Source organism: Mustela lutreola, chromosome 10 (assembly GCF_030435805.1).
Source record: "Mustela lutreola isolate mMusLut2 chromosome 10, mMusLut2.pri, whole genome shotgun sequence".
NCBI classification, from domain to species: Eukaryota; Metazoa; Chordata; class Mammalia; order Carnivora; family Mustelidae; genus Mustela; species Mustela lutreola.
The window spans coordinates 72,650,194-72,668,107 of NC_081299.1; the positions used below are offsets into that span (position 1 = coordinate 72,650,194).

The 17,914-nt window shown below is 37.6% G+C and overlaps 1 protein-coding gene across 1 annotated transcript in view; it reads right to left on the reverse strand.

The window, feature by feature from the left end:
* Positions 1 to 13,808: 13,808 nt before the first annotated feature.
* Positions 13,809 to 17,914, reverse strand: part of ODF2L (outer dense fiber of sperm tails 2 like) — a 63,724-nt gene continuing 59,618 nt past the window's right edge. Inside the window, exon 17 of the mRNA XM_059135739.1 lies at positions 13,809 to 16,564. Within this exon, the coding sequence (XP_058991722.1) occupies positions 16,487 to 16,564 (78 nt within the window). The 3' untranslated portion in view covers positions 13,809 to 16,486. The remainder of the gene's footprint in view (positions 16,565 to 17,914) is intronic.

A 17,914-nucleotide genomic window follows, 5' to 3' on the forward strand; every position in this document is an offset into this window, starting at 1 on the left:
ACTAAAAAGAATTTGGAACACAGGAGGAATAGTCAGGATGGGCTGTGCAGTCAGGGTAATCTAAGTTGTGCTGCAGGAACACAGACAACCTCATCGTCTCAGTGCATTGGAGGCACTCAGGTGCATTGCTCCTTCATTTGCATGTCCAACACAAACTGATGGGCTTTCCGCTCCTCATGGTCACTCAGGGACCTAGACCCCATTTCAGCTACATTTCCACAGTCACCACAGCAGGGAGGAGAGGTTTCCAGCTGGAAATAATTAGTCTGACCTTGAAGAAGGCACATAACCTACGGCTGCAACCCAATCAGTAAAACAAGCCCCATCAAATATTATTGTCAAAGGGATTGAGGATAGTGCAATCCAATCAGAGCCTGGAAGGAGAAGAAATGAACTATTCTGAACAGACTTGCTAACGGATCCTTGTCTTACTCCATAGTTTCTTGAGAAGGCTGCTAAATATTAGTACTAGCCATGATCTTTGTTTTTATAGTTGCTGCTGATTCGTGCAAAAATTTTTGATTATATTTTAAATTTTATCATACATATATTTATATGATTTTTTTATATTCCTATTTTTATAATATCATTACAATTCTTTCTAGCAAGACTTCTTCATTGCAAGTTTGCTATGAGTTTTTATCAGGAAGAATATCGAATTTTATCTTTTAATATCTATAAAAACAAGAACTTTTTTTCCTCTTTCAACCTTAATAATTTTAAATAATTATTTTTAAAAATAATTTTTTTCTCCTTCAACCTTAATAATTACTATTAATTAATTTACTACTTTGAATCATTCTTCTGTAACAGGGGGAAACCCTCCAAAATCATAGTTTATTTTTATAGTCTATCATTTTGCATAAATGCTTCCAGATTTATATATTTCAATAGTTTATTTTGAATGTTTTCATTATCATATCTGAAATCTGGTGCAATAGTTTGATATTTTTGTTCCATCTTTGTTGATGACCTATATAATTCATCAGTGCAAACTACTTATTCTAGCGACTCTAGGAAAGTAAATTTTAAAACATCTTAAATTTCTTCTATAGTTGTTGGTTTATTCAGATTTTTGACCTTTTCTTAAGTTGATTTTGGTTAGCTTAAAAAATCCATTCTACTCTAGATTTTTTTTAATGACAAAGTGGTAGATGGTCATTATAATTATATTTTTATCTCTGTCTATGATTATATATCCTTTCTCATTCATAATATTTACATTTGTATCTGTTATCTTGTTTTTCTTGGTCAGAACATGCCAAACATTTACCTATTTTACTGACTTGTAAAACTGGCTCTTGACGTTACTTATTAATTTTTGCTTTATTACTGTCTTATTCATTAATTTCTGCTTTCTATCCTCCTATTGTAATTTGGTTCAATTTCTTGGATCTTTTCTAGTCTCTTCAGACAAAAGCTTAGTTTGTTTCATTTCAATTATGATCATTCTATGTTCCATCTCTACTGTCTCCTTAACTGTCACAATTTCTATCCAACATCTAAAAGGTTTCTCTCTCAAGTGAGCGAGTGTGTGTGAGTGTATGTGCATGTGTGTGTGTGTGTGTGTGTGTGTTTTGAAACCAATAATTTGACAGACATTTATGCAAAAGAAACGAAGTAAGTTTCATGGGGGTAGGACTGTTCACAAGTTCAAGTGCTGTGCTTTAAAGCATTTGGTGAATGAATAAATGTACCTGCTCTTCCAAACATTTCTCTGGTTCTTTTCTCTGTACCTGGAATGCCCATTTTTGTTCAGTAAATGTGTGTCAGTTCTTTAAGACCAGTTATGGGTCAATTTGCCAAAAATCAACTGCGGAAAGCCTAACTTTCCACGAGGCCAATTTGCCAAATTTTCTTGTTCCTTTGAACTATTTATAAAGTTTACAACAATTCACATTGGATGGGACAGTTTTAATAGCTTTTAAACATTTCTGTAAACACTCAGTTGACCAGTTTTCATTTTGTTTTCATAACAGCATTTTAAGGAATGTTTAATTTGTCTCTACTCAGATTCCTGCTGTTGCAGCTGGAAAGCGCTGAGACAGAGGAAAGGGATTTCTACTGGGGGCAAGATGAAAAAAAGGGTCAGCACACATTGTTTCTCAGGCAGAGGCAAGATGTCGGCATAAGAAAAAGGATACATTCATGGACTATATAGTCAAAAGAATATATTCTCAAACGTAATCTTATAAATCCATTCTTCTTAAAAAGATGCACCCAGTTTCTTCCTCTGTTCCCTACACATTTTGCCCCGTTTTGCCTCAGTTCTGTAATCCCCTTCCTTTTGGGAGGACTGTGGGGTGTGCTGACTCTGCTTCCTGTCTCTTTTCAACTAGTCATTCCATCCCTGCTCCTTTCTGTGCCCGCAACAAGGAGCTGGGGCAGAGGCAAACCCAACATTCCTTCGCATGCTATTATGGAGACAAAATGAAAATTAGCCCATCAAAACTAAAGTAGTGAAGAGAAAAAAGCAAATCCACAGAAGAGGTTATCTGGTGAATTAGACTCGTTTCCTCTAAGACCTCACTCACATGATTACTTTCTACAAAGCCTTCTCTGATTCTCCTTGGCTGAATTGGTGGGGGCCATTATACCCGTTCACACCACCATTACATCACTTAGAAGTGATCTGAAGATAGAAGCATTCTGTCTTAGTTATCTGAGTTCATAAATAGCTCAATTTCTAGACTGCTTATTCATTCAACATATACTTAATAAAAAATATTTCCTCATTCAACAGATATTGATGGAGGTGGGTATAAAATGGAAGAAGGGGTCAAAAGGTACAAACTTCCAGTTATAAAATAACAAATGATGGGGATGTAATGTACACTATGGTGACTATAGTTAATAATACTGTATTTCGTATTTGAAAGTTGCTAAGATGGCAAATCATAAAAATTCCCATCACAAGAAAAAAAAATTTTGTAACTATGTATAGTAATGGATGCTAACTACGCTTATTATGGGGATCATATATACAAATATAAAATCATTATATTAATACATCTGAAACTAATATGTTATCTGGCAATTGTGTCTCAATAAAAAAATACTTTAAAAAAACCACACAGATATTTACTGTTAGTTGACTATGTGCTAGAAAGTAAAATAGATGCTAAAGATTAAGGTTAAGTGAGTCCATGTTCCAGTCCAGAGATCCCAGTCTGGAGGAGGCAAACCAAGTCTCAGTTATCTTTATATTCACCCTTCTACTTAGCATTGCGGTTGGCACAGTCTGTGCTCAGTATAAGTGCTAAGCATATTACAGGCATGTTGCCACTAAAAGAACTGGAACTACAAGTTCCAAGTAGACTCATGGGTGTTATAACTAACATTTAAAATAGCAGCAGAAAATAGTTCAAGTCCAAGAAATTTATGAGGTGGCCCTGAAAGCTACATTTTTCTAGTTCACCAAAATATCCAACAATAGCAAAAAAAGAAAGAAAGACAGAGAACTGTTTAGTGAGATACATGATATTCAGAATGTCACAAGAAGCAAAAAAACATGGGATCGCCCTGTGTTTAAAATTTGGGCTCTGAAACAAGGTACTGGCCCTTTCAGCAATAATAATCCAATAACTATGTTCAAAGTAAGTTAGGATATATTAAATGCTCTGTTACGTGTAAACTCACTGAAAAAATGTGTTAATTCAGCCATGATCGAGTTCAAAATGTAACCCATCAGTCCCAGGATGATAAAAGTTAAACAGTGTGGAAGCATTCCAAATTCAAGGTCTTATAGCTTCCACATGGCTGATCAAAAACATGCAGAAACACACAGTAATTTAGGAAGTTTAGTAACATATAAAAAAAGACCACAATAAAATTTAATTCAAATCTGACCCTCAGGATCTTTGAAAACTATATCTAAATTAGTCTGGATATTTAAAAACAGAAATTACATTGCCAGACATTCCCCCAAGTAACCTTCTTTTAAAATAAACTTCATCAGAAACCTAGGATTATGACTGGTAGTCAAAAAGGAAGGTCTTTGGAGTTTCCATCCTTAGAAATTCTGTTCAGCAGTTGTAGGTATTAAATAGGTTTGAGTTTCGGCAAATTTTCAGACAGCATGCATGTTAGACTGGATGACGTCTCCTTTTCCCCCCAAATATACGTGTCCTAATCCCTGGAGACTATGAATGTTACTTTATAGGGCCAAAAAGGACTTTACAGATATAATTAAATTAAAGATTTTCAGATGAGAAGATTACCCTGGATTACCTAGGTAGATAACATTTATTATAGTTATAATTTATAGTAGTGTCATAGTTATACTTTGTCAAGGTAACTATTTAATTTAGAGGCACAATTAGATTAGGATAAATTCTGTAGTCCAACTGATGCAAAAGACAAAAATATCAGGATAATAAAAATCAACATTCTCTGCTCCAACTTTCCTGAATGAACCAGAATTCCCATATTCCCTACTTTGGCTTAAGGGCCAGACTGTGCCCTTGGGCTATCAAAACCATTTAGTCGCACAGTTGCTTCATTGATTCCCATTAAGTAACTCATATGCTCTGAGTTATAACTCAGTCTAATTCAGGACCCATCAGACTGTCAGGCCAGATTTCCATGAAGCAGCCCCTGAACAAAAACATCTAAGGCCAGAGATTCCAACAACCTCTTTTATCCTGTAAATTTAAAGAATCTTTAGAGTAAGCCCTCTGCCCCCACACCACTTCTTAGATAGCCAGATAAATTCTGAGAGGTGCAGCTTTGCTTCCTAAATTACTCCTGATGGTCTGATCATCCAACAAGTTATCAACTGTCCTCCTTATCATTGAATCCATAGCTACACAACTTAACACTGTTAATTCAATCTCAGGTAAAAGCTTTAACTTTATATTTTTGTCATTAAGAGACATTTTTATACACACACATGCCAAAAACCTTTCAGTGGAAATACTCTTACTTTCCATTTTGGAGATGGTGAGAAGGATATGAAAAGTTTGATTCTACTCAGGGCATTCCTGTTTTAAATCAAACTAATTTTTCCATAGAATATTCTGCGATTTTCCCCTCTTAATACACTTCAGCCAGACATGTTCCCTTTGAAATTAATTCCAGTTTGTGAAATTCAAAAGATGAAGACTAGTAGGAATTTAATTTCATATTGGTGGTTTCTGTGGCTGGGTAAACATTATTAATGTTTTCATAATGGCACAGTAAGTGATTTAACTCACTAAGCACAATGGACATATGGTACCATGTTTGTATTAGCTCTGCCCAGTACATGAAAAGAAATCACTAAGTATAATCCATATACCTATTTTTTTCTTTTACTAACCCACTGCATTTGAATATGAATTCGTCACCAGTAGTGAATATCTCCAATTAATTAGAACTATAGCAAGAGATTACATATCATTAGATGTATAGATTAATAACCACATGTATACAAAATGGGTAATTAACAATTTAATTCTACAAGTATTGGGATATGCGACAGGTCCTGTATCCTGAACTGGGGATAAAGAAGTGATGAGCCACATCTAGCTCTGCTCCACGGAGCCTAGTGTACAAATGGGGTACCACTCTTGCCAGACCCACCACTGTAGGTAATTGTGGCAGATAAAGCAGGCTGTCTTTTTTTTTTTTTTTAAGATTTTACTTATTTATTTGACAGAGAGAGAGATCACAAGTAGGCAGAGCAGTACGCAGAGAGAGAGGGATAAGGAGGATCCCCGCTGAGCAGAGAGCCCAATGTGGGGCCTGATTCCAGCACCCTGAGATCATGAACTGAGCGGAAACCAGAGGCTTGACCCACGGGGCACCCAGGTGCCCCAAAGCAGGCTGCCTTAACATCCATTCCAACCTCCTTGCCGTACCGCTTAGGCTGGAGAGCTAAAAACTAGCTTCCCAGACTCCCTTATAACTAGAAGGCTGGATGCAATATGGGTTTCACCAATCAGGTGCACTTATCAAAGACCTAGATTCGAACTAAATTAAACGGAGACTGGGGTAGCTACAGAATTTGTGGGGGCCATTCCTAAGTGAAAATTTGTGAGCCCTGTACAAAAAGCAAGAGGAAAAAAAAAACTTTCCTTCTTTCTGTGGTCTTCCCCACAACTCGTCAGGGTGGATCTTTTTTTTTTTTTTTTTTCCTTTTTTGTTTGCTATTTAGCTTTGCTCTTCCAGAACGCGGGAACACGTGCATTATGACTACAGACCCCCATCTGCGCGCAGGAGCTCTGCCCACAGTTCTGCACACTGGTTGCCGGGTTTCCTCTCACCTGCTACAGGACGGAAGCCTCCAGAAGTCCAGTCAGGCATCTTTCTTTCCCAAAGCCTGCTACCCTAGTCCACTGGTGATGGGCCACTCCGGAGAGGACTGTCCCCTCCACGGCCAGACATTCTAGCCACCAGGACAGAGGCTGGCAAGAGGCTAGTCCCACCACCAAGTCACCTAATACCATTGGCTTGAGGGAAGGACTTCAAGGTCTTTTGGGACCACTCTCCTTGCAGATGCTCCAGGGCGCATGCGCCCAACTCCAACCAATCCCAATCCTGCCACAGCCACGCCCAGGCTTCGGCTGGGGCCAGGGAGGCTGGGATCACTGGGCAGCGTCAGGAACTGGAGGCCTGCAGTGCCAAGGCATAGGGGACAGACTGACAGAGAACTTGTCACAGGGTGGTGGTAGGAGGAAAGAGCTGAGGCTCCAAGTACCAAGCACAAAATCCCTTGTCCCACAGTAAAACACACATTTGAAGATAAATTATGAATTTCAAGGTGTCAACCTCGGAGCGCTGAATACCCCCAAACCGTGCCTTTCTCAGCATGGGATCTTAAATGACTGCACGAGTTACATGCTCATGAAGCTGGTCCTAAGTCGAGAGAAAGGGTGGAAGGCTTTCATTTTATGCCTTTGGATTATAGCAAAGGTATCAAGGTTTTACATCACCAGTTTCCTGCAAAAATTTCAGAAGGAGACAGAGGTTCTTAGCCCCACAGAAGCTATGTGATATCTGAAATTGAGGGATGTTCCTAGAAGCTCAGCGTAGAGCCTGCTTTTAATAATTCTGTAAAGCGTTTGATAGCCAGCAACAATTCCCATAGCCCAACCAGAAGGGTTCAATCACAAACAACAGAAACCAGAAGGGATACAGTAGTATAATTCTGTCTGGAGAGGCATGAAATAGGAAGGCTCCAGGAGTAAAACTGACTGTGGTGGCCAATGTTCAGACACAAAAGAAAGCATTTAATATTGAAGATGTCATTCAGTGCTAGAAGAAGAACCAATTACATTAAAGGAGTGGCTTCACACAAATGAAATAGCTGTGGCACTCTTCACTCTTTATAGCATGAGTTGAAAAGGATAGTTGAAACAGAGCAGTGATTAAGTGAGAGAGAGGGGAGTAAATGTAAATTATGCCCTTGCTTAGAAAAAGTGGGAATCATCCCCATGATACAGTAGGAAAAACATGAGCTCTCAATTTAAGTAGATTTATTTGCCATGTTCTATTGGGTAAGTAAGTTAATTCTCCAAGTCCCAGCTTCTTCATACTACCCTTCCAGGGAAGTTAGAGATAATAGATGAAAGGAACCTAGAATAATATCTAATACACAGCAGATACTCAAGAATTGCTGTTATTATGACAATAAAATAAAAATTTGTGTATAGGCAGAGGCTTAGGAATATGTGGATGACTTTCCCAGGTCACCCCTACATCTGGGTTCATCACTCAAAGCAACACCACCCCAATGAACTATTGGACTCCTTGGCATCCATCTCCTGTCCTCCTATCCTCCTAGCTACCCATCTATAAATCCAGTCCACTCATTCATCCACCCTCTCAGCCATTCATCTATCCTCTCTCCCTTCTAAAACGGGAACTGTCATAAAAGTTGGAATTCAATATTCAGAAGCCTCAAGATTGCCTAGTAGCCATCTATCATAGCAAGCCATGAATTACAGATGGGATTTACTCCAAAATCAAATTAGCATAAAATCCATATGCAACTTTATTCTCAAAAAGTTGCATCAACTTTATAGCAATCCAACGGATTCTAAAAATTTCTGTGTTTGACGGGTGATGGGTTTTCGTGTCGGATCCATCCTCTGCACTGAATATTGATGAGGAATCCTTCTATACCGTTATGTTTCCTCGGCTTAGAATGTCTTTCCAAGGCTGATTTGACAAATTCAAGGCCCCTGCTCCTCTTAAATCTTCTAGCACGCCCAGCAGCTGATCACCCTCTCCTCATTACCCACATTGTATCTTGGGCACACCTCTGCATAGCACTTCCTATAGTAAATTACAAGTATATGTTTATACAGCCATATATTTGTTTATATTTTTTAAAAATCTAACACAACTCAGTTGGACACCTAGGAGTATTTGGTACATGCTGAATTAATCTATATCCTTAACAGCAAACCCAAGCCCTTCATTCTCAACTCCATTCCATGCCTGCTCAGTCTAGGTTCCCCTCTTCAGTTATGATCAGCAGCTCTATCCATCCTTCCCTTCTCTTACCAGAGTTGTGAACCCAGCTCACTGTGTGGGAAAGCAGCACCTCACCCAAGTCTCATCCATCCATTCCCATGCTCCTGTTCTGCCCTATACCCTCTCAGATGCTTCCTGGAATTTAAAGAGGAAGTTAAGAAGGCAAAACAAAAAATAAAAGAGAGGGTTTCAGGAAAAACAGCATGATCAACAATAACAAATGTAACACGAGGTAAGAGAGGCTGAAGTGCCAAGGGTGTTGAGCCTTTCCAGGCTCCAGGCTCAAGCAACATGTAAAGAGTAGACAAACCAACAAGGCAGATGAGTCCCTTGCAGCCTACCATGCTACGTGCAATAAGTGAACAAATGAACAATGTAATCATATCTCATAAGCATTACAAAGGGAAAAAATAGGAAGATATGATGATGTTGCCTATGATAATAAGTGATTACTTATAATTCTAAATTGTTGCTGTATGTCAAGTCTTGTTCTAAATACTAAATGTGCATAATCTCATTTAATCCTTACAGCAAACCTAGGAGATATGTATAATTATATCCTTAATTACATATGAGAAACTGAACCACAGAGAGGATAACTGATGTTCTCAAGGTCACATGTATGTTCCAGAAAAAGCCTCTCTGAGAATGGATATCTCTGCCAAGACCTGAGGGATGCTAACAAACCAGCGAGGGTGAGAATCCTAGGCTAAACTCATAACCGAAATGGGAAAAAACTGGAGAGCTAGTATCTCCTTCTTCTGTTCTATCTGTGAGGTAGGTTCCCCACAGGCTGTGTCCCATTCACCTGATTGAACACTTGTGGTCAAACTTTACTAGAATCAAGGCTGAGATTCTTAGTCCTCTAGGACCTTGTCCTGTCTGCCCGTTCCCAGTTCAGACTCTTTATCTCTCTTTCTTTCTTAAGATTTTATTCATTTATTTGACAGAGCACAAGCAGGGGGAACAGCAAGCAGAGGAAGAGGAAGAGAGAGGGAGAAGCAGGTTTCCCGCGGAGCTGGGAGCCATCCGGTGCTCCTTCCCAGGACCCTGAGATCATGATCTGAACTGAAGACGGATGCTTAACTCAATAAGCCACACAGGCGCGCTCAGGCTCTTCCTGTGGATTACTGCTCCTGGCTCCTTCTCTCCTTACCAAAAGGGGTTCAGTACAACAAAGTGCTTTGTGCCTGTTTTCCCGAGACCTGGGAATATGTAGAGTCTTAGAATGTCAGTAATATACACTCAAAACTTAAAAATAATACATGAGAATTATTTTCTTTACCAAGGAATTTTGTGACAAATGGGCCACTATGTGTGTAAACCTCATACTGTGAGATGGCGTGAAAGGAAATCCATACCTCCATTATCCAGGAAAACATTTCTGTATTGGTTGGGGCGAAATCCTATGAACAGTCCTCTCTGGCAGCACTAATTTTTGTCAATCCAGACTGAATGCGATCATAGATTCTGACAGATGGAAATTCCACTGGTGCAAGACATTAGTGAACATGTTCAATAAAGCTCTCATGATTAAATGACATGTTCATTCCAAAACACCTACCCACAGTTTAGTCATCTCCTTTGAGAAAATTGTAATCGTTGTGTTTCTCTCCATTAAATATAGTTAGGACAATCCATGTAGGATGGGTTATTTGCATTACTCAAAATGAGCTTATGAAACAATTTATTCATTTCGAGAAGCAAATTCTTCCTATGAAAAAGCTGGAATTGCTTACATAACAATTATAAAACTTTCTCAGACTTTCAGGTGTAAGATCAATAATATCTGAGCATCTGATGTTTTAAATGATCATAGTTGCTGGGGCGCCTGGGTGGCTCAGTGGGTTAAAGCCTCTGCCTTTGGCTCGGGTCATGGTCTCAGGGTCCTGGGATGGAGCCCCGCATCGGGCTCTCTGCTCAGTGGGGAGCCTGCTTCCTCCTCTCTCTCTGCCTGCCTCTCTGCCTACTTGGGATCTCTGTCTGCCAAATAAATAAATAAAATATTTCAATAAATAAATAAATAAATGACCATAGTTGCTAACATCACATCATATAGCTGAAATTTGCTAAGAGAATAGAACTTAAATGTTCTCACATACACAAAAAACATAAATGTGTCAGGTGATGGATGTGTTAACTAGATGAGAGGAATCCTTTCACAATGTATACAGATATATAAAATCATGGTGTACACTTTAAATATCTTACAATTTTATTTGTCAATTATAGCTCAATAAAACTAAAAAAATAGTAAAATGATTTGTATGTCTTTCCTTCTCCCCCACCTACATTTTTCCCACTTCAAAACATAAGCTCTGTTGGGCAGGAAAGACTATGCACTCTAAATTATTTTTAAAAATGTTTAAAAATGTTCAGAAAAATTTTAGAATTAAGTATGTTGTACTATATTATTTTTAAAAAATCATATAGATGAATTATAGTATTTTTTATGAATGTCTGAAAACTATTTGAAACTAAATATCCTAGATTTAATCTAGATATCTACTATTTATTCTTCAGTCACAAGAAATAAGAGACTTTATCATATTAGTAGCCTGAAATAGGAACAGACTATCTGAGGACTGGGTCAAAAAATCACCAAGGAAGTATATGAAGAGTTAAAAAAAAAAAAAGCAGTAAGGAAGTCTAACAAAACAGGTCACATTTTTCTAACGATGCCATTATTAGTCTGATCAATATTTCTCATGGTCAGATGAGGAAAGCCATAAGTTACCTGAGAGTTTTATGTTACCAAACATTAAATTGATTCTGTTTCCAGATTTTGTATTATGATTGAAGCCAAGAGAAGAAAGATAGTAACTACTAAGTGCTAGATTTTATAATGTTTTACTATTACAGAGAAAGAAATAGGAGTTGTATTTAGATGAGTTCTGGGTATTGTTAAAAGATAAACTGAGGCATATTAAAAATCTTAAGAATTTATTTGAGCAAAAATTTATTCTAATTGGGTAGCGCCAAACTGGAAATGATTACTAGGAGTTCACTGACTGGAGCTGTGGGCCAGACTTTTACAGTGAAGAGGTGAAAGCAAAGCAAGGAAATTATTTGACAGGCTCTAGCTGAAGGATTGCTTTATTTGGAAATGCCTAGTTGGTTGGTTGTGATTGTTTATCTTCAGATTTTGATTTCTTAACCTTGAGGTATTTATAGGCTTAAGTTTTAGTTTGCTTACACTAGGCTGCTAAGGTATTTAAACCAGCTCAGTCTAATTGCCCCCTTGTTTAATTAAGCAATATATATTTTTAGTTAGAACTTATCAGTTAATTTGAGATAAGAATGGAAACTAGGGTATGGAGACAACACTACACATGACTAATTTTTAAAAATATGGGAAAAAAAAAAGAAAAATCTGATTTAGGAGATCCTATATAGATTCCCTACTGGATTGGATTAAACTGACTGAACAGTTCTCTGCTTTCAGAAACTTTTTTTGCCTATGGGTTTTCAAATAAAATGACCAAAAAAATGCATTATTACTTCCAATGCAAATGTATTCGTTAAGACACTAACTGTATCTATAAGCAACAAGAAAACAAAAACTGAAAGTGAATTCAATAATTAAAGGACTAACTCTTTTATGTAATAAAATGTCTAACATAAGGGTGTCAAGTGCTGGAGCTCCACATCATCAAGAACCCAGTCAGTCCTGTCCTGCTCCACCATGCCTGGCACATGGTTTTTCTCCACATGGTCATGAAATGGCTCCTGTGCTACATGATGCCTCATCTCCCATCAGGGCCATCACAGCTTAGTTCATTCCTCTGAAAAGCTGTTTCAAAGTTAAGTATAAAGACTTACATATTACAGGATAGAACTGGGTCGCATGGTCACCTCTAGTGGAAAGACTATTAAAAGGTATCTTAGGGGTGCCCAGATGGCTCAGTTGGTTAAGCGTCCAACTTTTGGTTTTGGCTCAGGTCATGGTCTCATGGGTTGTAATATCCAGACCCTGACAGGCTCCAGGCTTAGTGGGGAGTTTGCTTGAAGATTCTTTCCCTCTGCACCTCCCCCCACCTGCTTTCTGAAATAAATTTTTTTTTTAAAGGTGAGTATTTTAGCTTTCAAACCATTATGTAGAAAAAGGCAAGAATGCAAGACTCTGAATGGCTTTTAAGCCACGCTGTCTGCATCTGTAAGCAAAAGGATGAAGAACTTTGTAAAAAATATTAATAGATAAAATATATATATATATATATATATATTTATAGGCCATCCAAATAATTTTCTAAATCAAATCACAGAAAGAGTGCTGACTTTCATAAGTATTATTGGTTGGCACTACAAGGCAAATCTTATTGATTTGATGAATCAATGTAAAAGTCATTTACTTACCAGTGAGAGGTTTTTCAATGTGCCATGCTCCTGTTAATGATTTGACTTTTAGCTGACCTTGATTTTTCAAATTCTTATATTAAAACTCTAGACACTTCTAGACACTCAAGCTTTAGGATAACATAGATCTCAGCCCCCTTATTTCTTTCCCAAGCTATCTCAGAAAAATTAAAAAACAAACAAAAAAAAAAAACCCCAAAACCAAGGACTAGAGGTTTGTCTAAGTATCGCTATCAAGGGAAGCAAGGTGTTAAATGTTCTCACTTATATAATGATCCTATATATTAGAGCCAGCTAGGAAACTTCTAAGAAATTCTGATAAATTGATTTTTAAGAGCTCTGTAGGTAATTCTGATGTGTGGCTAGTGCTAAGAACTACTGCATTCGATAGAAGGAAAAAACTAGAAAGGGCATGGAAAACCATGCTACTGAACTTCTTTAAGCTCACTTTTCTCATCTATTAAGTGAGTTAATCCATTGAAACATTTTGTTTAGTGCATAACACATGGTAAACAATAAATATTAATTATTGTCTTACTGATGTTAATAAATTTTGGGGAAAAAATTTTTATGAACAAATGGAGTTTCTCCAAGACAAGCAATAAACTCTAAGAGCAGAGCTCCTGAAGGTAGCAAAATTGGGTATTTAAATCCCAGCTTGGCCACTTACTAGTTAATTTGACATCAAGCAGGGAAGCCATTTGATCTCTCAGTCTTTTCCTCTATTAAATATGAGTAATATGTATTTCTTAGGTTATGAAGATTAGAAAATATTATGTGTGCTAAAGTGTAATTTTCAGAAAAATAAAATCATGACTCTTACACAAATATAAAACAGACATGTACTGAAGATTTTACTCAACTCTTTAATTAATGAGGGAACAGATATGATGGTAAGACCTGTACAAATGAGAATTTGACTTAACAAAGTTTTACAATCTCTAGTCAAAATTCACTTGCATTGGTATGAACTGGAATTATTTGTGTTGCTATTTGCTGTTTTTTTTTTTTTTTTTTTACAATTTGACAGCTACCTTTGGAGAGTTGTAAAATAACCTAGTCAAAGAGTCAATTAGAGGTGCACATCTCTGCAATGGGATAATCTGAGGGTCTCCTGGACATGCCCAGCACCCTACCTTAAGCACTCTACTGAAAATTTTGCCCATTTCCAAGTCCTAACACGTAGATAAAGCACCCAGCAGAGTATATCCACCATGTATTAAGTACCGATTAAATGGTGGTTCCAGTTCTCGTTATGCTTGGGTAATATGATTATTTACCTTAAAAAAAAAAAAACTAAGCAAATCAACTCAATGTATTAAGACAGATTTGTCATTACTATGATACTAAGCGTTCATGCTTTACATTCCTCCCACTACTGTAAGCATAGCAATGATAGGTGTTTTTATATAAAGAAAAGTCAGAGTCATATTCAAAAGCAGGTAATAAATAACCTGCAGCAATATGCAGTAGCTGAGGCCTCAGGCAGCCCAGGGTTGGCCTTGTGTGGGATGACACAGCCAGGGGTATTTACGAAAGCTGGAAGCAAGGACAGTGTTATCTTTCACCAGCCCAATGACTGAATCTATCTCCACCTCCCAAGGGACAGAAGCTTGAGCCATCAACTAAGACCCTGCCTTGCTAGAGATGGTAGAGGCAACCAAAATACTGATAGACTAGGAGACCTAAAGGAGAGGAAGGTAGAAACACAAAATAAGCTTTTTTTTTGAAACTAAGATTTCAAAGAAAGTGAGGAAAATTAAGGCTAAGGAAGACAACAAATAAACTTAACCAGAGCAGTAATAATTAACAGAGAATATGATGCAGCCATTAATTGTAGAATATTTAACAATACAAAAATGTGTTAAGGAAAGGAAAACATGCCAAGGTGAAGGTCAATGTTTTTAAGACTAGTAGCCTTCAACTCCTTTTCTACCCTTCCATTTCTCCCCCATGGATGGGAGCTGGAAGTCTGCACACTCCAGTCTTTTCTATACTCCCTTTCCAGCTGTCTCGCAGAGGGAATCTGCCCATGGAAGACACTGGCAGAACCTGGGAACGAGGAGAACTGCCCTTCTGGAGGTAGCTCCTACAGACATGGCAGCAGCAGGCAAGGCTGAGCCCTCAGCAGGCAGCATGGTTTGGACAATAGGATTCCTGGACTCATGTAACATTGGTAGGAATTTTTAAAAATTTATTTTAAAAATCATTTTCTTTCCATCCAAGCCAAGAACCTTGGAAAAGGTTCTGTCCTAAGGACATAGCCAAGGAAGTATAGGATGGTCGATACAGTTGTTTTAAAGTGAGCCTCTCAGGAACTGTGATTGAAACAGAACCCTGATGGCTCACACGGTGTTGCCGAACTGTAGGTCATAATAAAGTCTGCCTAGTGACATTTGCAATGCTGCAGAACTCCCTGCTTCCTATAAATCGGCAGCAGTTGGGTTCTGGCAGCCTTGGGAGCACACATTCTGTGGGGTCTGGACAAGAGCAACTGCCTTTCTGCTCCTCCTGTCTTGGGCATGGTAGTGCCCAAGACAGCAGCTACTCTTTAGGTAAACACACCTTCCCTTTTTTGGTCCTTCAATCCTTTCAATATATTCATAACTGCTTTTGAGTACTACTTTGGCTCTGTTGGTGGACACTGATGGATAGAGCTGGCTACACAGCAGAACACAGCTAACATTCAGCATTTTCAGATATGCCCGAAATTCAGAGGAACAATGATACCTAAGAAACTGTGGATGAAAGCAGGAGCTGACTTGTTATGAACAACGTATACACATACCTATAGAAACGAGGCTGGTTTTCTTTGGTTAGTAGAATTGCAGGTGGTGAGAGGATTACCAGTGCTGGAAGCAGCCTAATTAGGCTCACATCCCAGCTCTTCTACCTCCTAGGTGTGTAGCTTTGGGTGGGACTTTTAACCTCTCTGCTTTAGTTTCTCCAAATGCCAAGTGGATGAAATAATATCTCAAAAAGTCATTTGGAGAAAAAAAGTGAGCTAATGAAGTTAATGAGCACAGAAAAGAACCTGGTATATACTATTATATAAGCGGTTTTCAGAAATTTATTTTTAAAATGTTTGAAATTTTCTCATTCTAATATAGGGTATATATTATAATTGACCAGAAAACATGTCACATTAAAAAAAAATGTGACAATCCATAAAAGAGACAATCAATATAAGTTTCTTTAGAGTTACTGTTAAATGTTTTTATCTAATTTTTACTATGTCACAGGGCGTTAGAAGCCACAGCTTATGGGTCACACAAACCAAGCCCAGGACAGTGTGGGAGGCAACTACACGAGGGTGTGAAGGAGATGGGAATTGTTATGGGCCACCATAAAGACTGGCTACCACAATCTGGACTGCAAAGACCACTGTCATGTTTATTGCCAAATTAATTTTTTCCCTAAGCCAATTAGTAATGCATATGGCTAAGAGTAACAGAAACCCCAGAGAAAGGTGATTTAATTAAGAAGAGGCTTATTTATTTCATGCCACAAGAAGCCCCAGGGTAGGCAGTCTACAGCTAGTATGGTAGTCAAGGATACCTTCAAGGACCCAGGCTGCTTCTCGCCTTCAGCTCTGCCACTCTCAGTGATGACAACAGCACTTCCAGATCCCGGAGCAGAAAGAGACCATGTGGCACCAGTGACCTTCCCCTTACATCTCATTGGTCAGAATCATACAACTTTTGGCTGAAAAGCAAGCTGGGAATTGAGGATTTAGATAGTCCAGTCTCTATAATAGATGAAGGCAAAGAAAAACAAGAAAAACGGTGTTGACAGAGCCCACATTTCCTAAGTTCAGATTTTGAACAGTGCAGCATTTCCTAAGGTGGATCATGAGGCAGTAAATTACTAGAGCTATATTATAATGTAAAAGAAGTACAGGGATTTACATGTAAGAAGTTCTTATGAACTATTTCTCAAGTTAACATAATATTATGTATTATAGAATTAAGTATTTAGCGTCTCTTATAAACATTAACCTTACATAAGCATTTCCTAGAATGACTTTGTATTTTATTTGCGTTTGTTGGGACAGATTTTCCATTACTAAGAAGTAAAAAAGAATAAAACACCACAATAATTTTATGTAGTTTACTTTCTCTTAATTTCAGGATTTGCAATACAGGTTTTAATCTGTGCATGAAATGCTAAGCCCAGCTACACTTCAGCTCAATGCTTCTTCTGCCACTCACTGTGCCTCAAACCTTTTCCCGTTACCCTATAGGTCTGTCCTCAAATATAAGTTCTTTTACTATCACTCTTCTTGGTTCAGAATTTTCTTCTTTAAATAACATAAAAATAAAAAGTGATAGGACAAATGATTAAACATATTCCTTTTAGAAACAAACAAACAAACAAACAAAAACTGATGTTATAAGAAACTTTGTAAAGGAGACAACCCAAAAAACAAACTGCATTCTGAAAATACCATGAAATGCCAACATAGCATTTTTGTACTTCAAAAAAAAAAAAAAAGTGTCTTCAACTTTTATGCCAAAATTGACTTGAAAATTGAAGCTGTTAAAAATACACACTTAATTTAGTAGCTTTTAATTCACAAGGTTCTTTCATGGGTGGGGTTGCAAAGTGGTGAGTTGAATTTTGCCACAGAGGAATACACTGCCTCTGTACAAGTCAGACTTTTTACTAAGAATAGACTTGTGGTCTGCAAGATAATTAAAAAGTGCTTGGCGTAATTGACATTTTGGTGAGGAAATGATTAAAGTCATGGCCCTGCTGCATGCTGGGTGTATACAAACTACTTTAAAACTTGGATTCTGGAATGTATGGCCTTAAAAGGATTGCATTAAGATGAAAAACATAAAATGCCCCTGATAAACCATACTTTCATTTTTAAATAGAACTGAAATCATTAAAATTATATATTGATTTTATATGAACAGTTGAAACTTGCTATATGTAGTAGAATATAGAAAAACATTCTTTTAAAAGGAGTAGCTTATGCCTTTACTCAAAACAGACAATGGAAAATAAGTTACAGAAAAATGTTCATTGGCCATTTCAGCATTAACAAATATTTTCAATGTTGTTCAGTATCTCTAGTTTTGTGCAGTACTAA